Genomic DNA, 11,173 nt, shown 5'->3' on the forward strand with positions numbered 1-11,173 from the left:
CTGTCTGAAAGCTGACAGCATGTTAATCAGGGGGTTTCAAAAAGTCTCCTGGACACTGTGTAATGGAACATGTTATCACGCTGAGTGACTATTTAAAGTTCACCATCTGTTCTTCTTTTTCAAGCTATTTCTCACAACAGGTAGAAGCAACTGTCCTGACCTAAATAGCCGCGTTCACACCAAGTACTTTCCTGTACTTAGTTCCGGCACTCAGAGCCCCGGTGCTTTTTACCCCAGGGCACTTAGTACAGATCGCGTTCACACCGGAGTACTTTTCCCTGAGGGAAGATTACGCAAATGAGCCGCTGACGTCACTTCTTCTTCTTCTGCTTTGGCTTTACTGGCAGGCCACAAACCACTTCACGGCGAGTACAGTAGGTGGCGGTATGCACCTTAAAGTTGTTTGCAATCCGCTGCAAAACAAGAGAAGAAGAAGAAGAAAAACTTCCCGCGTATACTGCGACGCCCACCCACTCGCTGTACATTAGGCGTCTGTTGTTTACCTTCCGACCTCAGACATGATGGAGATGGAGTCGACTGAAGTTGTGCTGTTTGTGCTCATGTTATACAGCTTTGTAACTGAGTTAATGCATCCTGAGCAACTTGCGTACAATAACAAAACAATCCGAGCACGAGTGGTGGTGGAGAACGCTTTTGGCAGACTGAAGGGCAGGTGGCGGTGCTTGATGAAAAGAAACGACTGCAAGATGGACAAGATCAAAAATCCAGGTGGCAGCATGTTGCATATTACATAACCTTTGTGAAAGTAATGATGAGTACAGGGACGAATGGACTGCCTTACCGGCGACCCAGCTTTATGAGGCATCTGAACAGCGTGTAAATTGTACATTGTAAACATTTTGACAATAAAGCTGATCTTTTGTACAGTGCTTTTGTTTCTCTCTTTTATTTTCCAGTCAAGACAGGCAACATTACAATAGTGTACAGTGTGGCAATATAATAACAATAAACTGTGCCAGGTGTGTTGTATGCACAGTAAATAGGCTCAGCAGCAAACCCACCTTTATTATATATATATCTTCCTGAGACCCACTGCATCCGTCTGCCATAAACACTATGGAAAACTACATGTTAGTTTCGGCCCATACTGGACTCCATTTTGTGTTGTCTAAAATGGGGGGGGGAATTAAAAGTTTGCAAATCCCCATGTCCTCCTCAGAGGACAATCATAAAAACATTTAGTTTTAGGTCAAATAATATTTAAAATTATATAAATTATCATATTTGTGTATGTGCCCCTGCCATTCCTCCACAAGGTTGCAACATTGATGATAAATAAATGACAAATAAAGCTTTGCCAGTTTATAACCGATGAAACATGATGGTATCAGAATAATCACTTACATGTGATGTATAGGATGCTACGGTCACTAAAGATAAAGTGTCAGGAGAAATAAGCAAGCTACAGGATCTGTTTAACAGTAAATAGAAGTTCACATTTTTAATGTAAATAAAATAGAAGTTGTACATGTAAATTAACATTATCAATATAAAATAAAGTGTCAGTTGTATCAATAATATAATAACAGTAATAACAATAATATAAAATGAACTGGTGAGCATCTTGTCCTCCGTTTCCTGGGCCTTGGTGAACAGCACCATCTGATCCCCGTGCATCGACTCTTTCACCACGGCACGCCGGTCCTCCAACGCCTGGACGGTGTCAAAGAAATTCGCATCCCGTGTCTGCTTTCCTAAGAGGGGAAAATAAGCAAGATACAAGATCTGTTTAGTCGCCATGTAGTTTTACAACATACTAGGAATGTTTTTTTTGTATTTTCACAAATAGAATTAAGGTTTCACAAATCTGAAACTGTGTTATAAAGAATATTTTGACTCTCTGGGATAATCCAGTCCAGATTTGATGAGTCTAGGTATAGTGGTTTTAGATCAGGACCTGGTCTAATGTGGTCTACATGTAAAAAAAGCACTGAAATCTCCCTTTTTTGTATTTTCACAAATAGAATTAAGGTTTCACAAATCTGAAACTGTGTTATAAAGAATCTTTTGACTCTCTGGGATAATCCAGTCCAGATTTGATGAGTCTAGGACGCCGTTTATACGAGGAGAAAACTGCTTGTATCTGCATAGTTTCGCGTGCGTATAGCCAGGGGTGCACACAACTTTCTCAGTGAGGTACTCAGATGAGTACCTGGAGTCAGTGTTTGGTACTCCAACTTCTGGCGATTGTCAACGGGGGGGGGGGGTAGTGGAGTACAGAGCTTCGTGACCGCGGAGCGTGTGAACGTTGTGATCAGCTGTTTTAGCGCAGGGCTGCTGTACAGACCGACGTTAACAGCAGCCCTGTCTGTGCACACGGAGACCGACTCTGTCGTCCGGTGATCTAACCGCCTTCTGGAAAAGCTTCACAAGTACGTCGGTACGCAAATGCGCTTTGTGACACAAGTGACGGTACGCATTTCAGATTGTTGCCGCGCATGCGTACCTGCGTACCAGTTATGTGCACCCCTGCGTATAGCCCTATTATTTACACGAGGCCGATAGAAACTGACCCCACAAACGATAACGGGTCCCAAGGTGGATAGATTTGCAAACTAAACGCTCTGGGGGGTCAAACGAGTCCGTGTAATCGCCTCTATACGAATATTTCCTGAAAAAATAACGATAGCCCCACCTCTCCCCACCTCTCCTGCTCACTGCTGTAGCAACTATCAAAAATAGCTGTGTTAATTAAACGCACAAGGGGTTCTTGAATGAAATAATATTATAAAAGGCAAACCAGAATTGTTAACGCCCAATATACTCCTTAAACAAAATAAACAGAGTCAGATTTCATGCATTGATCCATTATATTGACAAAGGAGCGATCTCACCCGGTGTTTGTAGAGAATATCTCTCTTTCTGAGCGTGTCCTCTCCACGGAGACGTGCTTCTTGGTTGGTCGATGCAATATCCACAGATTCGGTTTCTTTCAGTTAACTTCCCCGTTGCATTTATCCATATATTTACATGCTGAGGAAATTACTATATCCCGCTGAATACCAGCAATCGCCACACACACTTCCTCCTGTCAGTAGCTACTGCTAGTGCTACTGCTACTGACCATGCTACAGATATTAGTGCAAAATCTACAGCTCCTCTACCACAACCATCAGCAACAAGTGGACATGGAGAATTACATGAACTACATGTTGCTAAATACACCGCGGGGCATAAACAGAAGGGTAGCCATGGCAACATTGCTGCGGGGCTGCTCTGGGCTGCTCTTCTTCGCTGCTTTTGGTGTATTTTGGCGGAAGTTACAGCGCCACTTACAGTCCCGGCATATGTACTACAGCGTTTCCAGCGGCCTCGTTTGAACAGACACGTTAAATGAAACGAATGCATGTGAACGGAAGACTTTTTTGAATACGCATACTGTGCATAAACGCAAACGTTCCCGTGTGAAGGAGGCCTAGGTAGAGTGGTTGTAGATCAGGACCTGGTCTAATGTGGCCAGGATGCGAAAAAGCACTAAAATCTCTCTTTTTTGTATTTTCACAAATAGAATTAAAGGTTTCACAAATCTGAAACTGTGTTATAAAGAATGTTTAGCCTCTCTTGGATAATCCAGTCCAAATAAATCGGCTATGCAGCGATTTAAGAGGTTAAAACACGGAGGATTGTGCTTCATGTATGCTTGAACTTTGTTTAATGTTGTTGAGGCAAGTTTTCTTACCGGAAGTCTTGTGACCTCTAGTCCGGATGTTTACAATGTTTGTGAGAGAGTAAAAAGGCACGAACATTTGTAAATGCCGGTCTAGGCGAATACGTTTTCACGCTGTTTCATAATTGTACCAAGAAGGAAATAAACATGATTGTGAACATCAGTTCGATGCGTAACGTTCTTTCAAGACAAAGTTACAGTGTGTGTACCTTTGCGTTTGGTTGCTGGTAAGGGGGACGACCAAGCGCTGTGATCTAGAATGCAAAGCTCGCTTGTTTCCAATCCCGAGCATACTTGCCAACCCTCCCGATTTTCGCGGGAGACTCCCGATTTCATTGCCCTCTCCCGATTTCCTCCCGGGGTCATATTTCTCCCGCATTTCTCCCAATTTCTGACAAAATCAGATTTACTCAGGACTGTTTCCACTCTGACTTTAATACAACACTACACCATTGTTTGGTTTCCATGGTAGCGTAGCGCGTGCAACTGAAAGTCTGAGAGGGTGGTGTCCAGCCCACACATATGGTGCTACAGGCCGCAAGGCAGTGCACTTACAACTACAATAAGCATGTTAATGTTAATTTAATACAGCTCCGGTGATCCACTAGCACCCCCCCCCCCCCCCCGCGGTGGTTTTGGAAATGCTCCCAATTTCTGAGGTCTCAAGGTTGGCAAGTATGATCCCGAGAGTTGTCCATCCTCGCCTGAAACAGACGATTAGTGCCATGAGTTAGTGAAGCAAATGACAGAAACACTGCAGTTATTCACAAGTCAAAACGTTTTCATAGCGGCCGAGAATATCTAGCTAGCTAGATGTAGCTAACTCGGGGCCGGCATGGCTAGCTTGATCTACTGAGCAAATAAAAGTACATCTGAGACCATTATTGTGCAGATTAAAACCCCAGTGCATGTAGTTGATTTTACCTTCGTCGTGGTCGTCATCGTTGGCCACTGAATCCGCCGTTTCCAGTCCTGCCTGAGTTTCTTTATTTTTAGCCGGTGTGCCGTGGGGCTGTGCACGATTCCCAGGTCGAGTGAAAGCTACTGAACTGGCTTCAGTAGCATTCCCTGGGTCGCGTCCTCGGCGTAGATCTCCAGAAGCGCCGACACCTCCTCATCATTTCTTGATGCTTGCCATAACTGCTTTCAAAAACAAACTACTCTCCGTCGGTGCGCTGGGTTTATGTAGCGAGGAAAAACAATGGCGGCTCTACACATCATTTTCACAGTTGTACGGGCGTGGTTTGCAATTCGGCCAGCCAATCAGCACTGGGGCACTTTTTACCCACAGGAAAGTACGATCTCTCAGCGGCCACTAAAAATGGGGGTAAAAGTTCCCGAGATTAAGTGCGATTTTTGGTGTGAACGCGACATAAGGGGTACTAACGGAACTAAAACGCGAAAAGTACGGTGAAAAGTACTCCGGTGTGAACGCGGCTAATGAGTCGTAAATAGGGCTAGAGCTATTTGTCGTTATAATGTTAATGGTCTTGTCCTTTTGTGAAGTGTAGACATGATGTTTCTCCATTTGCTAGCAGATGTGTTTAAAAGAATCCTATATATAGTATGTTTATCTTTTCTGATTGTCACAGCCCCTCCTCTTCTATTCTGTGTGTGAAAATGTGAATATAAGACCCTCTGCAGACCTTCTGACTTTTCTTTTTTGCTGCAGACTGCTCGACACTCTGTGACGATGTACCTTCTTGCAAGAATAAACTCCCTAAAAGACTGTTTATTTCAAGAATCTTCATTTCAGTATAACGGAAAGGTTTCCTCACCCTTTTATTATTATGTGTTTGTGTGTCTCGATATATTTCCACCACAACCGAGCCAGGTGTTTTAGCCTCTTCCCGATGGGCCATTCTCAGAGCAGCCTCTCTTACCTTCCTAGACGACGCTCTTCTCCACTCTCCAAGAATGCATAACAGTATGTTAGACAAATCATACAGTTCATCTTTGGTCAGTTCTATCAGGGTGGTGAGGAAGGCAGGTTGACCCAAATGCAGAAGCAAAAAGAGATGTATGTATATAGAACCAAATGAGTGCTTCATTAAAATAAATCTTATAAAAACAACATGAAACTGAGGGAGCTAGAAAGGTTAAATAAAGGACCCTAAACTAAAAGTTGTGTTACCAGGAACACAACAGCAATGAACTTTGACAGGAACACTGACAGAATATCGAAAAACCTGTTTAAATACAAGTCAATCAGAATCACTTCCTCTGTTCACTGAGTGCAGACAATAAGGTAAATCTGCTGCAGCTTAAAAAAAAGGAAATCAAAAATCTGTAAAAATCATTTTCAACAGGAAGCTGATTTAAATTTAATTTAGCTTTATTTTTGTTAGTACCGAAAATACAAAATGCAGTGTGGTGCAATAAGCAGAACAGTCCAGAGTAATGTACATATTGTTTTGATAATATATATTAGAAACAGTAGGGGGGGTATATCATTTGCTAAGATATATACAAAAGGGACATGTGGAGCAGTTCTAGTAAACAATGCAGGTATAAGGTTAAAGTACTTCCTGATATAAATACAAGTTATCATTATAATTATAAAAATAAATGAATAGTTTTTACATTAAAACACCAACAGTAGTTTTACTGGTATTCCCTGAAGAGCACATTTAACAAACAAACAAAGATTCAGGATCATTTTACAATTTAGATATTTCATGAAACACTTGTATGTTTGAACATGTGCAGCAGTTACTGTGAGAAATGAAGGTATAGGTGTAAAATGTATACTGTAAGTACAAGTACTGCTAATATTGAGATGTTATATACAGAGACTGTGTAGACTATAGATCAGATACAGTATAACTATGTATGGGAATGTGAGAGCATACTTAAAGGACGTTATATCAGAAATGAATTAATATTGTGACGACCCCTCCACACCACTAGGCGTTCCGTGGTCTCTCTCACTCTCTCCTTGCCAGCCTCGGGGACCTGTTGCTGGTTCCATTTACTTATTTGTTTATTAAGAATAAACGATTGTTATATTCTTACCCCTCGTCTCCCCTCCCTGCTTTTTGTTGCAGCACAGGAGCCGGGATGTAAGAATATAATAAGATATGTTTCTGAAGTGCCTCTCATGGGGCTCAGGTGTTCTCAGTCATCAGAAATGTTCCAATGATCTCATGGTTCTCCTGTTTTCTCCTGTAGAATATGAGGAGGTGATGTTTGACAGCATGGACTCTGAGGGGAGTTGATGTTGTTGATCAGTCACACAGAGGCAAAAGCCCCTCCATCATTTTCATAGTTCACCTCATCTTCATCTTCATCATCATCATTCTGCTCCTGTCAACATGGAACAAAGACATGGTAAAAACACAAGTAAGTACATTTACTCAGGTTCTGCACTTAAGTACATCTTTTTTAAACTTTACTTGAGTATTTTCAATCGTCACAATCTGTCTTTGTTTTCCTGTTTTATGTTTATTTTCCACAATATATTTCTAGACCGACTGGAAAACTGGGTGGGACTTAAAGGACAGGAAAAACGTTGTTTCTACAGGTAACTACACATCTGAATTTACAAAAATGACATGTGGGGTTCCTCAGGGCTCTGTCTTGGGGCCTCTTCTCTTTAACATCTACATGCTACCACTGGCTGCATTACATTTAATTGTAAGCATTATAAAGAGCTGTTGATTCAACTACATGTTCACTTTGAAGCATCCTTAATGAGTTGCTGATTTTTGTTATTTTGCTTAATTAACTGTTTTGCTTTTCTGAGATCATTTCATTTGGATACATAAATATTCAAAATTAATCTTGTGTTGCATCTTCTTCTGCCTGTCATATATCCATTGTTAAAATTGGATAACAAATAATACACACATTTAATTATGCAATGTTCAAACTCACCATGTTTTCTTCCGTCTGTGCTTTGCTCCCTGAAAAAAGGACAAAACAAGTTGATATTAGATTTCACCTTTATTCATATTTTTTTAATTCATCTGTGAAAATCTCTCACCTTTAGCTCTTGTCCATATGTTGACTGTAACCACGGTGATGATGAGAGCCGCTAAACCCACAGACACCATGATGAGCCTCAAGCGACCTGGAGAGAGAAGTTAGAAGAGTTAAATATAGTCTCTAAAATGTGAATGAACAAAATGTCTCTTGGCTGTTTGATGCTTCCTCGTCACCTTCACACAGGGACACGTACAGAACATACAGATACAAACACAACTTATTTATAATCCACACAGTTCTTTTTTTCTACATAAAATGTTACCTTTATAAACGATGTTGTATCTGAGTCCACTCCTTCTCCTCTTCCAGTACATCCAGGTGTGTATATACTGCATGTGTGCATGTCTTTTCTAACTGTGAATGTATATGTTCTGTTCTCTCTCTACCTTTATTGTTGTCCTCTTGTTCTGTTTGATTGTCTTCAGATGTGTTGGTCATCTCTCCGGCTGCTCTCATGCTCACTGTTGTCCATGTTGTTGACACTGCAGTCACCTTCCCTGCATCCTCACCTTAATGAATACAATAACAACATGCTGGACAGTTATAAAAACAAATGTAATCATCTCACATCACGACATAAAGATGTGACGCATCAGGATGAATGATTTTAAACAGCTCATCATGTTCTCACCTGAGGACTGAGGACTGAAGACAAACAGATCTACGTCAGTCATGGAATCATCTGTTACTTCACAAGTAAACAACTCAGACCTTGATGTGTAACTAAAGAGAGAAGTCAGAAATGTCACAGAGGCAGAGCAGGAAGACTGTGATGTCTTTATATCTCTGTGATCTTTATCCACATCTCGACCCTGAAGCAGCCACTTCACTGAGTGTCCACACCAGCCTATATATCTTGTCACAGAGCAGTCTAATGTCATCTCATCATTGTCCTGATGTTCAGTCACTGAAGATGGAGATATTGTGAGAGAAAGACAACAAGAGTAACATTAACTTCATCACTGTAATCATTATTATTGTAATGTTTCAGTGTATTGTTTTACAAGAAAGTTTGGAAACATCATGATGTAAATACTCACTGGTAACAACCGACAGAAGAACAGAAGAGTCTGGACCTTGTTGTTCTCCTGATCTGAACTGTCTGCAGGAGTAAAAACCAGCATCCTCCTCTGTGACCTTCTTTATAACCAGAGAACAGTTCTCTGTAACTCTCAGTCTGTCTGGTTTAGCTTTGGCTTCTTTTTTAATCTGAAGATGAACCAGCTTTACTGATGTTGCTGAACCTCTTGAATCACTGAAGGTCCACTCAGTACTCTCACACTTATCCTGATCATCTATCACATTGTCAAAAGGCAAAGTGACTTCATCTCCAACTCTGACAGTGGGGAAGTAATATTTCACATCTGCAGCTGTTGGGGGAAAAAGCAGAAAGAAATATAGACGTCATAAATGCTGACAGAATAATGATGTATTATATAAAAAGGTAAAGAGTTAGAGTTCTGGTTGATCTGTTTAATGAATCATTTAATGACACATTCAAACCAGAGTTAATTACAGATCCACATAACTAACTGAAGTGTTCATAGTGAGTGTGACAATCACTTTAAAGAATATTGCTATGTGGGTTTTAGTGACCAAGAGTTCACTAAAGTCACCACGTTACAAACACAACTCATCATTCTCAGTTAAAGGAACAGTACGTAGTAAAGTACCGTTAGTGATATTAAAGCTGTTTTATTTAATGTAATTGGTAAATGTTAAATGGACTGTATTTATAAAGCACTTTATCCAGTCTTTCACCCCCTCAAAGCGCTTTACATACAACAAGTCACCCATTCACACCCAATTCATACAGAGCAATGTGCCCCTTGCTCAATGAAGGGGTTAGAGCCATTTCCCTTTCATCATTATGGTTTGAATGTTTGTCTTATTACTAAAAGGCTTTAGAGGAAACTCTTAACTATTTATTTTTGTGAGTCACACTACGCTTTAAATTATGTTAGTTTAAGTCTCACTTATTTGCAAATGTGCGCTGTCAGGTATGACGTGCATGTCTATATGTCTATATATGGCATGACATTAGTTCACAGCTGAGGGTGTGATTAGACAGGATGCGGTAGAGTCTTTTGACCGTGTTCTTTTTGTTCTTTTTTGATACGGAGAACTTTTAGTTATTTGAAGCGAGGAAGTTTGTCTTCATGTTTGTATGTCGCCTTGATCAATGAATAAACCTGATGTGATTCAACGCTACAACGATCTCTGCAAAGTTAGTTAGGAAGCAAAGAGAGGCGCGTCATAACCCACAACCCCGATAGAGGAAAGTGGATATTAAATGTAGAAACGGATTCAAACTCCACGACAGAAGGTATCATTCACACACCGTTCCCCATTGGGAGAGACTTGGGGTTAAGCATCTTGCCCAAGGATACATCGATTTCAATTGAAAGACGCCCTCACTACCTTTCATTAACAGTCGTAAACAGTGTGTGTTCTCTGCATCCTCACCTGTAAAGTGGAGCAGCAGCATCAGGAATGAAGACATCATGATCCTTCTGAATTCAGACATCGTGCTTCTCTCTCGGTCTCTGGCTCTCGACTGTCAGAGTCTCTCACCGGCTGCTTCTTTATTTCCCTTCTGGGAACTGAAGGGGAAGTGTTTCTGTGAGGATGTGGTTAACCACAGGTTAACCTGGTTGTTAACCCGGTTAAACTGTGGTTTTACCCTCTGATGCTGAGCAGATAAGGTACGTGTTTAACTCAACGAGCGTCTAATGAAACTCACTTTAATGGCCTACTTTTAAACACATGTATTAGCCGGTGTAATGTTCATGTTGTTTTGAAATAGTTTCATGCTCTTCACACTGCAGACTCTTCTGGATGTGCCATTCTTAGAGCAATCTCTCTGACCTGACTATAGGACGCTACACTCAACTCTCCAAGATGTTTTATCTGACGGAGTTTCATGTTCTGCACACTGCAGAGATGAGGGACAGACTGTACGTGGTTTGTCCTTGTTTTGTCATGCTTTGCATTCTGTTATTTTGCTTTTGTCGGGACCCCCTTAAAAACTAGATGGTGCATCTCAAGGGGTTTATCCTAATAAATACATTTCTATATAAACAAAGATAAAACTGAGGTATTTGTTTTCGGAGCCAAAGAAGAACTGGCAAAATGGGCTTCTGCTCAAAAGATGAAGCGTTGACTGAACCGGAGGACCACACTGAAAGCTGACAGGATGTTGATCAGGGGATTTGAAAAGGTCTATAGCCACCTAGCCAGGTTCTTTAGCCTCTTCTCGATGTGCCATTCTTAGAGCTTCCTCTATGACGCTCTTGTCACAAACGAGCTGAGGACCAAAATGCAACACACGGGAAACCAGGGATAGTCGGTAACCAGCTTTATTTAAGGCAATAAACTGGCAGGAGACGAAAAGGCAGATAGTAGGCAAAGGGCTGGTCGGGGACAGGCGAGGGTTCCAGGAGAAGGCAAGACGGGAGTCGCAGGTACAGACCGGGTCAGGGAGCAGGCAAGGCAGAA

At 41.3% G+C, this 11,173-nt stretch overlaps 1 protein-coding gene across 1 annotated transcript; it reads right to left on the minus strand.

The window, feature by feature from the left end:
- Positions 1-6,068: 6,068 nt before the first annotated feature.
- Positions 6,069-10,246, minus strand: LOC117482518. Its single transcript, XM_034130628.1, has 7 exons — positions 10,142-10,246; positions 8,716-9,045; positions 8,307-8,582; positions 8,062-8,184; positions 7,674-7,760; positions 7,565-7,593; positions 6,069-6,994 (listed from the first exon to the last, which is right to left on the minus strand). The coding sequence occupies exons 1-7, from the start codon at positions 10,200-10,202 to the stop codon at positions 6,920-6,922; spliced, it is 981 nt and encodes a 326-aa protein (XP_033986519.1). The 5' UTR covers positions 10,203-10,246; the 3' UTR covers positions 6,069-6,919.
- Positions 10,247-11,173: the final 927 nt, after the last annotated feature.

Source organism: Trematomus bernacchii, unplaced genomic scaffold (assembly GCF_902827165.1).
Source record: "Trematomus bernacchii unplaced genomic scaffold, fTreBer1.1, whole genome shotgun sequence".
Classification (NCBI taxonomy): Eukaryota; Metazoa; Chordata; class Actinopteri; order Perciformes; family Nototheniidae; genus Trematomus; species Trematomus bernacchii.